This window comes from Oncorhynchus clarkii, chromosome 11, assembly GCF_045791955.1.
Source record: "Oncorhynchus clarkii lewisi isolate Uvic-CL-2024 chromosome 11, UVic_Ocla_1.0, whole genome shotgun sequence".
Taxonomy (NCBI): Eukaryota; Metazoa; Chordata; class Actinopteri; order Salmoniformes; family Salmonidae; genus Oncorhynchus; species Oncorhynchus clarkii.
The window spans coordinates 17497530-17516933 of NC_092157.1; the positions used below are offsets into that span (position 1 = coordinate 17497530).

General features: G+C 44.8%; 1 protein-coding gene across 1 annotated transcript in view; it reads right to left on the reverse strand.

The window, feature by feature from the left end:
- The window catches only part of LOC139420310 (contactin associated protein 2a), a 264488-nt gene that overhangs the window by 77208 nt on the left and 167876 nt on the right, over positions 1-19404 (reverse strand). The window contains exons 14-15 of the mRNA XM_071170257.1: positions 16938-17053; positions 16586-16670 (exon numbers count right to left, since the gene is read on the reverse strand). Of these exons, the coding sequence (XP_071026358.1) occupies positions 16586-16670; positions 16938-17053 (201 nt within the window). The remainder of the gene's footprint in view (positions 1-16585; positions 16671-16937; positions 17054-19404) is intronic.

Sequence of the window (19404 nt, forward strand, 5' to 3'; positions counted from 1 at the left end):
ATCTTCAGTTTGGCTCTACTTCCATCTCTATCCCCCCCCTCTCTCTCCTCTCTCTCTCTCCCTCTCCCCCCCTCCTCTCTCTCTCTCCCTCCCCCCCTCTCTCTCTCTCGTTTATACTCCCCCGCTCCACTTAATCCCTTGCTATGTAACCCCCCACCCCTCATCTCTCGTTCTTTCTCTTCCTCTATTATTTTCAGTTTGGCTCTACTTCCATCTCTATCTCCCCCCTCTCTCTCTCTCTCTCTCCCCCTCTCTCTCTCTCACACTCTCTCTCCCCCCCCTCTCTCTCCCTCTCTCTCCCTCTCTCTTTGCTTGGTAGTGGCTTGTTGAAGGTCTGGACTTGCATACTAGCATGCTGGTCACACGCACACACACACACACACACACACACACACACACACACACACACACACACACACACACACACATAACACATTGAGAGTGAATGTGTGTGTAAGGCCAGCTAGTTGTGTGTTTGCAGTAATATACGAGGGACAGCAGATCAATACAGGCAGCATGCCCCATGGGCTACCTACCTACTGGAAATACACTAGGACATGAGCAGGATGAGAGAGAATTTTTACAGTGTGTGTGTATGTATGGGTGTGTGTGTGTATCTGTGTGTGTTGCCACCCGCTGTCATTGGGGTTAAGGACAACAGTGTCTGAATGAGCTGGAAACAATCTTCTCTAGACGCCATTAGGGTTCTGATGGCTGGGGTCTGCTGCCTCTGACAGGTATATGAAGAGCAGGTGCATATACCATTAAAGTTCCTCTGGCCTGCCACTCCGACAGGGATACAAACATTATGGCTGCTATTACGGCTCTGATGACCTGCAGCAACACTCTGTCTTTGTGAAAGGCTATGATCTCAGTGACAGGGATATGAACACTATGGAGGCTATTACGGCTGAATAACCTACAAATGCAGTCTGACACCCTGAAAGGCTATGATCTTCCTGACAGGGATAGGAGCACTACGGACGCCATTTTGGATCTAATTGCTTGGCTTGATCTCTATGGCAGGGAAATGAAGCTGTCAGTCACAGGGTTATCTAGTGACAGAAATACTGTTTTCCCCTCTGGCTTTCGCTCTCTCTCTCTCTCTCTCTCTCTCTCTTTCTCCTCTCTCTCCCTCTCTCTCTCTCTCTCTCTCTCTCCCCCTCTCTCTCTCTCTCTCTCGTTTATACTCCCCCGCTCCACTTAATCCCTTGCTATGTAACCCCCCACCCCTCATCTCTCGTTCTTTCTCTTCCTCTATTCTCTTCAGTTCGGCTCTACTTCCATCTCTATCTCCCCCCCCCTTTCTCCCTCTCTATCTCCCCCCTCTCTCTCTCTCCCTCTCTCTTTGTTTGGTAGTGGCTTGCTGAAGGTCTGGACTTGCATACTAGCATGCTGGTCACACACACACACACACACACACACACACACACACACACACACACACACACACACACACACACACACACACACACACACAGATAGCCATTGTAAATGACAAAGTGTGGGCTGGAGACCATAAACAACCCTAATCATCATTACCGGATGGTAATTTCTCTGTGTGTGTGTGTGTGTGTGTGTGTGTGTGTGTGTGTGTGACAATCAGTCAGATTTAGTGTTGTACGCGTCCGGGTCAAGGCCAATGGACAGATATGTCATGACAAAATGGCTTCATGGGGATGGTCTCATTTTTTACAACACTTTTTCATTCACTCCATCCATCCATTTAACTTGTTTACCAGGCCTGCCAGGGAGATGCTCAACACTCATCATTACAAAGGAGGACAAAACAACTAAATGAAGGTGACGGCAGAGAGAGAGAGAGGGAGAGAGAGAGAGAGAGAGAGAGAGAGAGAGAGGGAGAGAGCAAGAGAGAGAGCGAGAGAGCGAGAGAGAGAAAGAGAGCGAGAGAGAGCGAGAGAGAGAAGAGAGAGAGAGAGCGAGAGAGAGAGATAGAGAGGAGAAGGCAGAGTCAGAGAGAGAAAGGGGTGTGTGAGAGGGAGAGAGCGTAAGACAGAGTCAGAGAGAGGAATGTATGAGAGGGAGAGAGGGGAAGGCAGAGTCAGAGAGAGAGAGGGGAATGTGTGAGAGGGAGAGAGGGGAAGGCAGAGTCAGAGAGAGGAATGTATGAGAGGGAGAGAGGGGAAGGCAGAGTCAGAGAGAGAGATGAATGTGTGAGAGGGAGAGAGGGGAAGGCAGAGTCAGAGAGAGAGAGAGGAATGTGTGAGAGGGAGAGAGGGGAAGGCAGAGTCAGAGAGAGAGAGGAATGTGTGAGAGGGAGAGAGGGGAGGGCAGTCAGAGAGAGAGAGATGAATGTGTGAGAGGGAGAGAGGGGAGGGCAGAGTCAGAGAGAGAGAGGGGAATGTGTGAGAGGGAGAGAGGGGAAGGCAGAGTCAGAGAGAGAGAGGGGAATGTGTGAGAGGGAGAGAGGGGAAGGCAGAGTCAGAGAGAGAGAGAGGAATGTGTGAGAGGGAGAGAGGGGAAGGCAGAGTCAGAGAGAGGAATGTATGAGAGGGAGAGAGGGGAAGGCAGAGTCAGAGAGGGAGAGGAATGTGTGAGAGGGAGAGAGGGGAGGGCAGAGTCAGAGAGAGAGAGAGGAATGTGTGAGAGGGAGAGAGGGGAAGGCAGAGTCAGAGAGAGAAAGGAATGTGTGAGAGGGAGAGAGGGGAGGGCAGTCAGAGAGAGAGAGGAATGTGTGAGAGGGAGAGAGGGGAGGGCAGAGTCAGAGAGAGAGAGGGGAATGTGTGAGAGGGAGAGAGGGAAAGGCAGAGTCAGAGAGAGAGAGGGGAATGTGTGAGAGGGAGAGAGGGGAAGGCAGAGTCAGAGAGAGAGAGAGGAATGTGTGAGAGGGAGAGAGGGGAAGGCAGAGTCAGAGAGAGAGAGGGGAATGTGTGAGAGGGAGAGAGGGGAAGGCAGAGTCAGAGAGAGAGAGAGGAATGTGTGAGAGGGAGAGAGGGGAAGGCAGAGTCAGAGAGAGAGAGAGGAATGTGTGAGAGGGAGAGAGGGGAAGGCAGAGTCAGAGAGAGAGAGGGGAATGTGTGAGAGGGAGAGAGGGGAAGGCAGAGTCAGAGAGAGAGAGGGGAATGTGTGAGAGGGAGAGATGGGAAGGCAGAGTCAGAGAGAGAGAGGGGAATGTGTGAGAGGGAGAGAGGGGAAGGCAGAGTCAGAGAGAGAGGAATGTGTGAGAGGGAGAGAGGGGAAGGGAGAGTCAGAGAGAGAGAGAGGAATGTGTGAGAGGGAGAGAGGGGAAGGCAGAGTCAGAGAGAGAGAGAGGAATGTGTGAGAGGGAGAGAGGGGAAGGCAGAGTCAGAGAGAGGAATGTATGAGAGGGAGAGAGGGGAAGGCAGAGTCAGAGAGGGAGAGGAATGTGTGAGAGGGAGAGAGGGGAAGGCAGAGTCAGAGAGAGAGAGAGGAATGTGTGAGAGGGAGAGAGGGGAAGGCAGAGTCAGAGAGAGAGAGAGGAATGTGTGAGAGGGAGAGAGGGGAAGGCAGAGTCAGAGAGAGGAATGTATGAGAGGGAGAGAGGGGAAGGCAGAGTCAGAGAGAGAGAGGGGAATGTGTGAGAGGGAGAGAGGGGAGGGCAGAGTCAGAGAGAGAGAGAGGAATGTGTGAGAGGGAGAGAGGGGAAGGCAGAGTCAGAGAGAGAGGGGAATGTGTGAGAGGGAGATAGGGGTGAGGAAGAGGGTGGAAAAGGTCAGGAGCGAAAGAAAGAAAGAGATAGGGGGACAGAATATGTTGTACAACATAATTCAACTCAATCAATACGGCCAGAGTTCACAGATCAACAACTGTCTCTCTGGAAATATGGGGAGAGGTTACCAAGGTTACAGTCACCCCTAAAATCACACACTCTCTCCATCCCTTTCTCTCCCTCCCCCTCTCTCCACCTCCAATCCACCTCTCTCTCTCTCTCTCTAGCCTGAGGTTCAGTGCAGGGTCAGTGCAGGCTTTCACTGTTCTATACTTTATGTGATGTACACAATGCACCAGCTGTTACATTCCGTATAGAATAGGGATTGTATAGAATGGAAGAATGCAATTTCATATTCTGTTCCATTATAGAGGAAGCGCTCAGAGAAATCCTATGATCCATCTGTTCTATGTGTCATTCTAGGGAGGAACTGAGGCAGGTGGAGCAGGAAGGTGTTTTACTAAGACATTACACACACACACACACACACACACACACACACACACACACACACACACACACACACACACACACACACACACACACACACACACACACACACACACACACACACACACACACACACACACACACACACACGTTATGTTCTATCCTCGTGGGGACATAAAATGTATTTCCATAAAAAAATCTTATTTTCCCTAACCCCTAAACCTAAACACTAACCTAACCCTAACTATAACGCTAATCCTAACCTTAACCCGTTACCATAACCCAAACCCTAAACCTAAACCTAACCACTAACCCTAACCCGTTAAGGGAGTGAACAGCTCGTGGTTGGGGTGTGTGAGGTCCTTAATGATGTTGGGGGACTTCCTCAGGTACAGTTTCAAGCACAGTAGATGTCCTGGATGGATGGGAACACGGCCCCAGTGATGTATTGGAGGGAACAATAGTGTTGAATGCTGATCGGTTTCCGCTAGATGGGACAGCTTTAAAGTCAAAATTGGCTTTATCGTAAAACTTCATGAAAACAAATGTTTGCAGTGTGGTTAAGTCTAGGGTTAAGGTTAGGGTTAGATTTCATGACTTTGTGGCTGTGCCAGCTAGTGACCACTCTGCAGAGCTACCTCCAGAACATGAGTCATCTCAATGAATGCCAACCTGTCTATTTTCCCTCACTCCTTCACAAGCAGAAAAGACAGGGGGCTTATTGAGATGAAGTATGGGGAATTGGCCTACCAGCCTCCCTATCCCTGGAGCTTCACTGAGGCTAACCCAGCTAGCGACCGGCATTGAGAAGGTATTTCACCTCCTTTCTTTTTTGCAATTCATCAACCTCTCCCACCTCAGATCAAAATGCTTTTGCACCTCACACACAGACTTGTACACACACATACACACACGCACGCGCACGCACACACGCACACACACACACACACACACTTGTGTATAGGTCATGCTGTGAGTCTAATCTGAGTCTTTAGCCCCCCCACACGGCGCCAGTCTCCCATATCTGGATTATGATAATTTCACAACTGATGGATGAAGGAGTCTGTATGTGTGTGTGTGTATGTGTGTGTGTGTGTGTGTGTGTGTGTTGGGGGGATATGATAATTCCATAACTGATATGGATGAAGCAGTTAGGAGGCTATTTCAGTAAAAAGCAGAGGCTCGGTACCCTGTAGAGAGTTGTGTCAGCAGGAGCAGAGAGTACACACATACTGACACATATACACACACATACACACATATACACACACACACACACACACACACACACACACACACACACACACACGCACGCACGCACACACACACACACACACGCACGCACGCACGCACGCACGCGCGTACAAAGCCATGTACGCATGTAAACATTCACCCCCCTATGCACGCACACAATCTTCTATCCTTCGTTCTCCTCAGAGGTTGTTTGAAGCGGGTCAGAAAGCTTAGCTCTGTAGTGAATATCAAAACCTATTGTAGAGGAAGGATCTGTTTCGGTGGCAGCAACAATATAAACCATCACTTCACATCCAGCCAGAACCCATTGTAAATGACACAGTAGCATTTCGCAATCATTTATTTGTGAGTGAAACTGCGTGCTATTTTCCACTCCACAAGGCACCACTCTGTTCTCCCTATGCTACAGCTGCTGTGTAGACTCAAATGACAAGAAATAGAGGAAAAATCGTTTTATAATGTAGTATTCTTTCTCGCGTCTGTAAAAATAAAACTATATAAACTATAAAACAAAAACAAGTACACCAATGTAATGGGTCAGAAAATAATAACAACTCATTACGGCCAGCTCTCTTCCAGACAGCTCTCTTCCAGGCAGCTCTCTTCCAGGCAGCTCTATTCCAGACAGCTCTCTTCCAGGCAGCTTTATTCCAGGCAGCTCTATTCCAGGCAGCTCTCTTCCAGGCAGCTCTCTTCCAGGCAGCTCTATTCCAGACAGCTCTCTTCCAGGCAGCTCTCTTCCAGGCAGCTCTATCCCAGACAGCTCTCTTCCAGGCAGCTCTCTTCCAGGCAGCACTCTTCCAGGCAGCTCTCTTCCAGGCAGCTCTCTTCCAGACAGCTCTCTTCCAGGCAGCTCTCTTCCAGGCAGCTTTATTCCAGACAGCTCTCATTCAGACAGCTCTCTTCCAGGCAGCTCTATTCCAGACAGCTCTCATTCAGACAGCTCTCGTCCAGGCAGCTCTATTCCAGACAGCTCTCATTCAGACAGCTCTCATTCAGACAGCTCTCTTCCAGGCAGCTTTATTCCAGGCAGCTCTATTCCAGACAGCTCTCATTCAGACAGCTCTCATTCAGACAGCTCTCATTCAGACAGCTCTCTTCCAGGCAGCTTTATTCCAGGCAGCTCTATTCCAGACAGCTCTCTTCCAGGCAGCTTTATTCCAGGCAGCTCTCTTCCAGGCAGCTCTCTTTCAGGCAGCTCTATTCCAGACAGCTCTCTTCCAGACAGCTCTCTTCCAGGCAGCTCTCTTCCAGGCAGCTCTATCCCAGACAGCTCTCTTCCAGGCAGCTCTCTTCCAGACAGCTCTCTTCCAGGCAGCTCTCTTCCAGGCAGCTCTCTTCCAGGCAGCTCTCTTCCAGGCAGCTCTCTTCCAGACAGCTCTCTTCCAGGCAGCTCTCTTCCAGGCAGCTTTATTCCAGACAGCTCTCATTCAGACAGCTCTCTTCCAGGCAGCTCTATTCCAGACAGCTCTCATTCAGACAGCTCTCGTCCAGGCAGCTCTATTCCAGACAGCTCTCATTCAGACAGCTCTCATTCAGACAGCTCTCTTCCAGGCAGCTTTATTCCAGGCAGCTCTATTCCAGACAGCTCTCATTCAGACAGCTCTCATTCAGACAGCTCTCATTCAGACAGCTCTCTTCCAGGCAGCTTTATTCCAGGCAGCTCTATTCCAGACAGCTCTCTTCCAGGCAGCTTTATTCCAGGCAGCTCTATTCCAGACAGCTCTCTTCCAGGCAGCTTTATTCCAGGCAGCTCTATTCCAGACAGCTCTCATTCAGACAGCTCTCTTCCAGGCAGCTTTATTCCAGGCAGCTCTATTCCAGGCAGCTCTATTCCAGACAGCTCTCTTCCAGGCAGCTCTATTCCAGCCTGCTCTCTTCCAGACAGCTCTCTTACAGACAGCTCTCTTCCAGCCTGCTCTCTTCCAGACAGCTCTAATCCAGACAACTCTCTTCCAGACTGCTCTCTTCCAGACTGCTCTCTTCCAGACAACTCTCTTCTAGACTGCTCTCTTCCAGACAACTATCTTCCAGACTGCTCTCTTCCAGACAACTCTCTTCCAGACTGCTCTCTTCCAGACAACTCTCTTCCAGACTGCTCTCTTCCAGAATGCTCTCTTCCAGACAACTCTCTTCCAGACAACTCTCTTCCAGACTGCTTTCTTCCAGACTGCTCTCTTCCAGACTGCTCTCTTCCAGACAACTCTCTTCCAGACAACTCTCTTCCAGACAACTCTCTTCCAGACTGCTCTCTTCCAGACTGCTCTCTTCCAGACAACTCTCTTCCAGACTGCTCTCTTCCAGACAATTCTCTTCCAGACTGATCTCTTCCAGACTGATCTCTTCCAGACAACTCTCTTCCAGACAATTCTCTTCCATACTGCTCTCTTCCAGACAACTATATTCCAGCCTGCTCTCTTCCTTCCCCCTCTAGCCACAGCATCTGCTCTCTAGATCCCTGGATTCTGAGAGAGAATGTATTAATCAATTCTGTCTCTTACTTTACCCTGATTTAGCCTTATATTGTTCTGCATCTCAGCATTACTATTCACACCAACACACCTCCTTGGAATGACATACTTTAGAAACCCTTACAGAAAATCCCATCTAACATTTTCAATTTTCAATCCAGACTCAACTGAATGGTACAGCAACCCTGATCATTGGTGAAATAGAGAGAGGGAGCGAGAGAGGGAGGGAGGGAAAGTAGATTACTTCCCACTGGTCACAGACGTAATTTCAACATCTAGTTTTGATTTGCATTTGGTTGAGTTGTGATCTAACACGAATTCAACATTTTAAAAAATCCTATATTTTTTAGGTTAAACGTTGGGTGATGACTTTATGCAAATCCAATCAGTTTTCCACGTTGATTCAACGTCATTACATTTAGGGCTCTATTTTCGACTGATGCTACGGAGGTGCAACTGTCAAACGCACGTTAGTTTTACATTTTGTCATGTAAAAACTGGCGCACTGGCATCTTCCAGCTCTAATGCCAGGTTTGTCAATTTACCTGTCTAACATCAGCTTGGTGCACTGAGGGGAGGGGTGGCAATATTTGAGGTGTGCCCTTAAAAACAAGCGCAAAAGTGACAATTCCAGGCAGCACTAATGGGAAGTTTTAAGACCACCAAAAAGCAGGTCTTAATGATAATGCAGCTGATCATTTCATGGATTTTTAGAGCAGAAGCGCAGCCTATCCAGCCTTAATGCACAGTGTCCATCACAGAACCAGAGATGTGCCTTTGGTGACTTTTGTGACAATAAATCTCATAATTAGGAACAAAAAGAACCATTGGTTTCCCTCCATTTCGTTTAATTTGATTAAAAACTCAGCATAGCCTCCCCTCCCCTTAATCAAGGCTGGTTAAGCAGCATCACATATGGGCGTCGTTATCCTGGAAATGATCCAAGAAGACCATGAATAAAGGGATTTTAATAAATGGTCTACTGAGAGGGCTTTGAAATATTTTGGAGGTTTTTGATGTCATGACTTTTAATCATTCACAATTCATATACCTGCATACTTCATTTAGCTTGTTTCGGTAGGTTATCCCATCTTCATTTTCAAAGAGCTCCCCTTGTCCAACACTCTACTCCAAACTATTCCATTCTTCTATAATGCCAAATCAACGGCACATTTAAATAAAACAATCTGCCTCTCACATAGGCAACGATACAATTGAGCCTAGCATCTTTTAAATTATATATATTTTTATTAAAAACATACTTTATACTTGCAGTGAAGCCGCTCAACAACTACATTACATTAGTCATCTAACAGACTCCCACCCAGAGCAACACACAGAAGCAACCAGGGTCAACACCCGGCTCAAGGCCACGTCGACAGATCTCCCACAAGGTCAAAAATGGGGACACAAACAAGCGATCCATCAGCCACCAGCCCAAGCTCCTAACCTCCAAGATCCCCACACATTCCCCCAAGAGCTGCCCCTCAACCATCCAATACCCTCCCACAGCCCGCCCCCCCCAGAAAAAAAAAAATATATATATATATAATTCCATTCCCCACACCCAATACCCCCCCACAATTTACCAACAACCAACAAAATGAACAAAACTGAAAAAAGAGAAAGAAAACGGAAAACAGAAAACAACAATGCAAAAAAACATCAAGGACAACAAAAATCATAACAGCAAGGCCAACTGAATATATTTGAGTGCATATATGGCACTATTTACATGTGTCCGGCAAACTGGCATTAGCTGTAACAACATTGTCCCTCTGTGTCATTCAAATTCTTACTTTTTGTTATGTTTTATTTTTTAAACTTTTATCTTTGACCATCATTCTATCCCCCGCCCTGCAACTCCACTCCCACTTGTCTCCAATTCCACATCCCAACCCTCAGCTTCCCTCAGCCCCTCCCACCTGTCTCCAGTTACACATCCCAACCCTCAGCTTCCCTCAGCCCATCCCACCTATCTCCAGTTCCACATCCCAACCCTCAGCTTCCCTCAGCCCATCCCACCTGTCTCCAGTTCCACATCCCAACCCTCTGCTTCCCTCAGCCCATCCCACCTGTCTCCAGTTCCACATCCTAACCCTCAGCTTCCCTCAGCCCCTCCCACCTGTCTCCAGTTCTACATCCTAACCCTCAGCTTCCCTCAGCCCCTCCCACCTGTCTCCAGTTCTACATCCCAACCCTCAGCTTCCCTCAGCCCATCCCACCTATCTCCAGTTCCACATCCCAACCCTCAGCTTCCCTCAGCCCATCCCACCTGTCTCCAGTTCCACATCCCAACCCTCTGCTTCCCTCAGCCCATCCCACCTGTCTCCAGTTCCACATCCTAACCCTCAGCTTCCCTCAGCCCCTCCCACCTGTCTCCAGTTCTACATCCCAACCCTCAGCTTCCCTCAGCCCCTCCCACCTGTCTCCAGTTCTACATCCCAACCCTCAGCTTCCCTCAGCCCATCCCACCTATCTCTGCTGGCCAGCCTCTTTGGATTTCTACACACCATATATCGAATAGAATCCACAGATTGTGAGTTAAAGATAAATACTTTCACTAAAAGTATTAGTATATTAGTAGATCTCCCATCAGTACTATTTCTAGGGTCAATTTTAGATCAATGTTATGCATTTTCAACCATTCCTGAACCTGAGACCAGAAACAGGCTACCTGAGGGCAATACCAAAATAAATTGTCTATTGATTCTGTATCCTCACAAAATAATCTGCAGAGCTTCGATGACTTTATGCCCCAAATATTCAATTTTTTTTTGGTCATTATGGCCAAACAGTTCCATTTTTGTTTCAGCAGACCAGAGGACATTTCTCCAAAAAGTACGATGGTCATTATGGCCAAACAGTTCCATTTTTGTTTCAGCAGACCAGAGGACATTTCTCCAAAAAGTACGATCTTTGTCCCCATGTGCAGTTGCAAACCGTAGTCTGGCTTTCTTATGGGGGTTTTGGAGCAGTGGCTTCTTCCTTGCTGAGCGGCCTTTCAGGTTATGTTGATATAGGACTCGTTTTACTGTGGATATAGATAATTTTGTACCTGTTTCCTCCAGCATCTTCATAAGGTCATTTGCTGTTGTTCTGGGATTGATTTGCACTTGTTGCACCAAAGTACGTTCATCTCTAGGAGACAGAATGCGTCTCCTTCCTGAGTGGTATGACGGCTGCGTGGTCCCATGATATTTATACGTGTGTACTATTATTTGTACAGTTGAACGTAGTACCTTCAGGAATTTGTAAATTGCTCCCAAGGATGAACAAGACTTGTGGAGGTCAACACATTTTTTTCCGAGGTCTTGGCTGATTTCTTTTGATTTTCCCATGATGTCAAGCAAAGAGGCACTGAGTTTGAAGTTAGGCCTTGAAATAGATCCACAGGTACACCTCTAATTGACTCAAATTATGTCAATTAGCCTATCAGAAGCTTCTAAAGCCATGACATCATTTTCAGAAATTTTAAAGGCACAGTCAACTTAGTGTATGTAAACTTCTGACCCACTGGAATTGTGATACAGTGAATTTTAAGTGAAATAATCTGTCTGTAAACAATTGTTGGAAAAATGACTTGTGTCATGCACAAAGTAGACGTCCTAACCGACTTGCCAAAACTATAGTTTGTTAACAAGAAATTTGTGGAGTGGTTGAAAAACAAGTTTTTATGACTAAAACCTAAGTGTATGTAAACTTCCGACTTCAACTGTAGCTGTGAACTAATTTGTCATTTAGGGTAGGACATATCTTAAAACGTATGACTGGTGGCTCTGGAAGACTTGGCGTAGTAGCGTATCACTTTGGATGATTCCCCAATTCTTTTAAATGGTTATTTTAATGTTCTCTGCTTCAGTGCTGTATGTTGTAACAAATGACACTGTCTGATGCATCACGAGGCACTCCACTTCTCAACGAGTTCTCTCTGTCAAGTCATCCAGCCCTTATACCTGCATCTTTCAGGACCTGAGCGCTGTATCTCCGATTCAAGAAGGGATTCTCCAATTCAGCAGATTTGACACTGTAGTCTGTTTCCTGACTCTATGGAATTGGCCATATGGAATGTTCTCTTTTAGCCTTTTGTGGTGAAAGCTGTCTGCCTTCAAAATGGTTTTACCATCTGTAGGCTTCCTAAAGATTGATGTGTGCAAACAACCTTTGTCATTTATACTGATGTCAAGGTCCAAAAAATGAATGTTATCCTTGCTGTACTCCATAGTTAGTTTGATGTTAGGGTAAATGAACGTTATCCTTGCTGTTCTCCATAGTTAATTTGGTGTTAAGGTAAATTAATGTTATCCTTGCTGTTCTCCATAGTTAGTTTGATGTTAAGGTAAATTAATGTTATCCTTGCTGTTCTCCATAGTTAGTTTGATGTTAGGGTAAATTAATGTTATCCTTACTGTTCTCCATAGTTAGTTTGATGTTAAGGTAAATTAATGTTATCCTTACTGTTCTCCATAGTTTGTTTGATGTTAAGGTAAATTAATGTTATCCTTGCTGTTCTCCATAGTTAGTTTGATGTTAGGGTAAATTAATGTTATCCTTACTGTTCTCCATAGTTTGTTTGATGTTAAGGTAAATTAATGTTATCCTTACTGTTCTCCATAGTTTGTTTGATGTTAAGGTAAATTAATGTTATCCTTACTGTTCTCCATAGTTTGTTTGATGTTAAGGTAAATTAATGTTATCCTTACTGTTCTCCATAGTTTGTTTGATGTTAAGGTAAATTAATGTTATCCTTACTGTTCTCCATAGTTTGTTTGATGTTAAGGTAAATTAATGTTATCCTTACTGTTCTCCATAGTTTGTTTGATGTTAGGGTAATTGCTGCTAAAAGGTATAGGTGGAAGGAAATAAGTTCATATTTTGAGCCGGACCAGAACAAGCAAATATCATCAATATAGCATCCCCACCATATAATCCGGTCAAATAACTGTTTTTTAGAAGGATACAAAATTAAGTAATTTTCCCATTTACCTAAGTACAAACCAGCATAGGAAGGGCTGTAGCTCCCATGGCACACCCTTTAACCTGTTTAAAAATACGGTCCTGAAAGATAAAGATGTTGTGATTAAGAGTCCATTCAGTCAGTGAGACAATTAATTCTGTAGGAGGCATCTCAGTTTCAGGTCTGGTACTCAAGAAATGGTGCATAGCTGCCAAACCCTGTTCATGCTCAGTGGTGGTCTATAGAGACTCCACATCCATGGTGACTAAAAATGAAGTGTTACCTATATTGTTCAATCCCTTAATGTTGTTCAACACATCTGTGGTATCTTGAAGATGGGCTGGGAATGACGTCAGAAAAGGCTTAATAAAGTAATCAATGTACATGGAGATGGGTTCTGTCAGACTTTCATTACCACTAATGACTGGTCTGCCTGGGGGTTTTCCAAGATTCTTGTGGACTTTTAGAAGAAGATAAAGAGAAGCCATACGCGGACTGCCATTGAAAATAGATGTGAACTCATTGTCTGAAATGTGGCCATTCTCCTTAGCTTCTGTGAGGATCCCTTTCACTTCAGTTTTTAGGTCCTCTGTAGGGTTGAAGGCAAGAGATTGGTAGAATTCATCATTGTCACATATTTGTCTTTACTCCACACTACTGTAGCGCCATCTTGGTCTGCTTGGTTAGAGTCCATTTGACCCTTAAACAGATTCTCCACATTAAAATTCACCTTCTTGGCAAATGTATTTAGTGTGGCATTCTGGACAATGGATCAAAAGGTGGACTGGAGTCTGTAGTTGGAGAGATGTTTTGCTTGTACCAGGCCTTCAGATGTAGATTCCTGTAGAAACAAAAAAGGTCCATCTTTGTACTGAATTCATTGGTTGAGTATGTGGGGGGCAAAGGACAATCCTTTAGACAAGATCCTTACACAATCATCAGAAAGGGGTTCTCCAGAAATCACAACCTTGTTCTGGTCCTGCTCCGTGTGGTTGGATAGCCTTGATTCCCCCAGCCCCCCCCACCCCCCGTCCCCTCCGTGTTGGCCTCTTCCGCATCCTCTCCCTCTCTTGTTGGGGAACCTGCGTGACTCCTCTGAGTGTCTGGGGTGACCCTCATCGTCGCTGCTCCTCTCCCTCTCTTGTTGGGGAACCTGCGTGACTCCTCTGAGTGTCTGGGGTGACCCTCATCGTCGCTGCTCCTCTCCCTCTCTTGTTGGGGAACCTGCGTGACTCCTCTGAGTGTCTGGGGTGACCCTCATCGTCGCTGCTCCTCTCCCTCTCTTGTTGGGGAACCTGCGTGACTCCTCTGAGTGTCTGGGGTGACCCTCATCGGCGCTGCTCCTCTCCCTCTCTTGTTGGGGAACCTGCGTGACTCCTCTGAGTGTCTGGGGTGACCCTCATCGGCGCTGCTTGTCAAGTTGAAAGAAACAGATGTTGGCTTCCGCCTCTGTGGATGTGATTCTGAATTCTTTCAGGTTGGTTTTCTCCAGGCAAAGACCTTGCCATCTCTGTAGTCTACTTCATCTCTTCTAAATATCCTTAGCTTGTCTTGCTTCAATGTCAGAGTGAATGTGTCTATTTTCTCTTTCAAAATATCATCATATTGTGCTTTGTTAGGATTGTCACTGTGTTCTGTAATTTTCCTTTTTACTTCTTCATTTCTGTTGTCTGTCCTTTTTAGATTATTCTATTAGACGTAGCATTAGGTCAAAAGAACACTTGTTGAGAATAGCCTCCCATGTATCTCTAAATTCAGTTTTACCTTGTGCTCCATTAGCTGGAAACTTTGTATTACAGAGTCCTCTGGGGTTAGGCCTTTCCTCCAGTAGTCAGACAAGGTGATAGAATTGAGGTCAAGTTTGGTGTCTTTCTCCATAAGGTGTTGCAAGTCTCTGTCCATTCCAGTATTCTCTGTGGCTGTCATCTCATCTAGCAATGGCATAGTGGTAATAATCCTTTGACCCTCTTCATGGGAATAGGAACATCTTGTAGCCTCTTGGGTATAATCCATAGTTTGAGTTGTAAAATGTCCCCACAGAAAAAAATGACTGTGGAGCTGCTTCCTCTGAGCCCAACCAGGTGCTGTGATTAACTTGTAGAAACAAAGGAGGAAGGGAAGTGCTGCTGAGGTACACAATACTAGATTTTAGTAGACAGAAGGTGCTCTTTGGTAAAAGGGGTAAATTGGTCATCAAAAAGAAAGGAGGACCAAGGCACTCTTCATATAATGAATTAAAATGACTTTATTTGTATGGCATGTTCAATGGAAAATACTTTTACAACTCTGACTCGTTTTGGCTGCATGGCCGTCAGGGAGTACAAAGATATGATAATAGTCCTCTTCTGAACATCTTTTTCCAATCAACCCTGATTAGAAGAGGGAGTGGTTACAGAAGTCATTGGACAACACCTAGTAAGCAATACTATACACATTCAAAAGTGAAATACTGTAGATATGTTATCAAAAATGCAACTGGAAGTTTTTGCTCTGTGGTTCGGGTGATACATCACATATGTTCTTTCCTGACTTCCACAGAAGTGTTGTTGTTAATGTTGCCATGTGCCTTGAAAGACACAACACATCATGTCCCACTTAATGTAATTTTATAGCTGGTTGAAAGAACACATACACAGACAGACAATATTACTCTGTAAAATCATGGTTCAACCTTGATAATATTGTTAGTTAATATCCGAGCTGTGTTTGTACTTTGACAAAAAGCTCCTACTCAGACAAAAGCTAACAGACAGGAAGGGGCGTGCGTGTGTGTGTGTGTGTTTGTGTGTGTGTGTTTGTGTGTGTGTTTTCCTATGGGAATCAGCCAAATGACCTGATCATGGTTGTGTTGTGTGGAAACCACACAGGGGGGGAGGGGAGAGAAAGACTTTTCATCCCACTCCCACACACTGCCATTATGTATCAGTCCTTCTTCCTGACACACTGCCATTATGTATCGGTCCTTCTTCCTGACACACTGCCATTATGTATCAGTCCTTCTTCCTGACACACTGCCATTATGTGTCAGTCCTTCTTCCTGACACACTGCCATTATGTATCAGTCCTTCTTCCTGACACACTGCCATTATGTATCAGTTCTTCTCTCTCATCATCTAATCTTTAGTTTCTTTCTTCCTGACACACTGAACGTCTCATCTCCCACTAATTTCATTGATGTCCTCAGCCTCAGCTGGGCTCTTCTTTAAATAACACAGTGAGAGACAGACAGGGCCTTGAGCATATTTCATTACATGAGTGAATATTTCAATGTTGGAATTCATCTTGGAGTGCAGCAGGGCAGAGAACTGAAGCAACCTTGAACAAAAGCCTTGGCTTGTCGAACATTAAAGTGCAGCAAGACGGATAGGATAATCAGATGTTAATTAGCGGGTTGTCTAAAGAGGTGACAATCTAACAGGGGGAGAGAGAAACACCACTCCATCTCACTACCCAGATGACCCCACTACATAAGTGAGGACGAACACACAGCAGACTGATAGTTGAGCCCAAGCAGTAGAAGAAGAACAAGTAGAGAAGACAAGAACACTGCAGTAGAGAATACAAGAACACTGCAGTAGAGACAAATAGAACACTGCAGTAGAGAAGACAAGAACACTGCAGTAGAGAAGACAAGAACACTGCAGTAGAGAAGACAAGAACACTGCAGTAGAGACAAATAGAACACTGCAGTAGAGAAGACAAGAACACTGCAGTAGAGAAGACAAGAACACTGCAGTAGAGACAAATAGAACACTGTGTTACCGGGTGTGTTGAGCAGTCGGGACATGAGGCAGCCGTACGACACGTGTTGTTCACAGTGTTCTGCACTGGTGGTAATAGCTGTGACCTGTTACAAACACATGCACGCACACGCATGTATACACACAGACCCAGTCACACACAAACACACACACACAAACACACACACAAACACATACAAGTCAGTAGTCAATGAAAATGACCTCGAAGTTAAAGAGTTAACAGGAAAGAAAAAGAGAGTAGGGTGGGATGAAATACTTAACTGAAAGACACAATGAACAGCCATCGAATGGCACAGTATGTGTGTGTGTGTGTGTGTGTGTGTGTGTGTGTGTGTGTGTGTGTGTGTGTGTACCTGTTCCATAGAAGCACTGTAGTTGAGTTGCAGCACAGTGCGTCTCTCTCTGCTAGAGCCGGTCACTGAGGTCTGGGCTGGTAGATTATTTACCACAGTAGTCCACACCTTGTCTTCTGAGAGAGAGAAAGAAAGAGAGAGAGTCAGAGAGTGAGAGAAAATAGAGAGAGAGAGAGAGACAAAGAGAGATAGAGAGAGAGAGAATAAGAGAGAGAGAGGAAAAGAGAAAAAAAGAGAGAGAGGGAAAGAGAGAGAGATAAAGCGTAACTTTAACACAGCTGATTGAATGAAAGCTCCTAAAATATACAGTGCCTTCAGAAGGTATTGACACCCCTTTACGTATTCCACATGTTGTTATATTACAGCCAGAATTCAATAAATAAACAATGTTTTCAGAATCTTTTTGCAAATTTATTGAAAATGAAATACTGAAATATCTAAATTACATAAGTATTCCCACCCCTGAGTCAATACATGTTAGAATCACCTTTGGCAGTGATTACAGCTGTGAGTCTTTCTGGGTAAGTCTCTAAGAGTGATTACAGCTGTGAGTCTTCCTGGGTAAGTCTCTAAGAGTGATTACAGCTGTGAGTCTTCCTGGGTAAGTCTCTAAGAGTGATTACAGCTGTGAGTCTTCCTGGGTAAGTCTCTAAGAGTCATTACAGCTGTGAGTCTTCCTGGGTAAGTCTCTAAGAGTGATTACAGCTGTGAGTCTTTCTGGGTAAGTCTCTAAGAGTGATTACAGCTGTGAGTCTTTCTGGGTAAGTCTCTAAGAGTGATTACAGCTGTGAGTCTTTCTGGGTAAGTCTCTAAGAGTGATTACAGCTGTGAGTCTTTCTGGGTAAGTCTCTAAGAGCTTTCCCCACCTGGATTATATAATATTTGCACATTATTATTTTTTTAATTCCTCAAGCTCTGTCAAGTTGGATGTTGACAGCCATTTTCAAGTCTTGCCATATATTTTTTATTCGATTTAAGTCAAAACTGTAATTAGGCCACTCAGGAACATTTAATGTCGTGTTGGTAAGCAACTCCAGTGTAGATTTGGCCTTGTGCTTTAGGTTATTGTCCTGCCGAAAGGTAAATTTGTGTCTGTTTGTGAATTTGTGTCTTTTGGAAAGCAGACTCAACCAGGTTTTCCTCTAGGAAAACCTGGTTGAGTCTGCTGTGTTTAGTCTGCCTGTGTTTGAGTCTGCCTGTGTTTAGCTCTCCTGGTTGAGTCTGCCTGTGTTTAGCTCTATTCCCGTTTCCTTTTATCCTAAAAAAAACTCACAAGTCCTTGCCGATGACAAGCATACCCATAACATGATGCAGCCAACAGCCAAAATGTGAAGAGTGATACTCAGTGATGTGTTGGATTTGCCCCAAACATAAAGCTTTGTATTCAGGACATTTTTATCTGGACGTTTATTTTTTTGCCACATTTTTTGCAGTTTTACTTTAGTGCCTTATTGCAAACAGGATGCATGCTTGGAATATGTTTTATTCTGTACAGGCTTCCATCTTTTCACTCTGTCATTTAGGTTAGTATTATGGAGGAACTACAATGTAGTTGATCCATCCTCAGTTTTCTTCCATCACAGCCATTAAACTGTTTTAAAGTCATCATTGGCAACATGGTGAAATCCCTGAGTGATTTCTTTCCTCTCCTGCATCTGAGTTAGGAAGGACGCCTGCATCTTTGTAGTGACTGGGTGGATTGATACACCATCCTAAGTGTAATTAATAACTCCACCCTTCTTTGCGAGGCATTGGAAAGCTTTTCTGTTTTTTTGTGGTTGAATCTGTGTTTGAAATTCATAACAAAGGGGTTGAATACTTATTGTCTCAATATATTTCAACACAATTTCACTTTGACATTATGGGGTGTTTTGTGTAGGCCAGTGAAAAACAATCTAAATTTAATCAATTTAAAATTCAGGTTGTAATGCAAAAAATGTAGGAAAAAGTAAAGTGGTGTGAATACTTTGTGAAGGTACTGTATTCTTATAATATGAGAAGCTGTGGTGCCGTGGTTGATCTGATATACAGTGGGGCAAAAAAGTATTTAGTCAGCCACCAATTGTGCAAGTTCTCCCACTTAAAAAGATGAGAGAGGCCTGTACATTTCATCATAGGTACACTTCAACTATGACAGACAAAATGAGAAAAAAAAATCAGAAAATCACATTGTTGTTTTTTTAATGAATTTATTTGCCAATTATGGTGGAAAATAAGTATTTGGTCAATAACAAAAGTTTATCTCAATACTTTGTTATATACCCTTTGTTGGCAATGACAGAGGTCAAAGGTTTTCTGTAAGTCTTCACAAGGTTTTCACACACTGTTGCTGGTATTTTGGCCCATTCCTCCATGCAGATCTCCTCTAGAGCAGTGATGTTTTGGGGCTGTTGCTGGGCAACACGGACTTTCAACTCCCTCCAAAGATTTTCTATGGGGTTGAGATCTGGAGACTGGCTAGGCCACT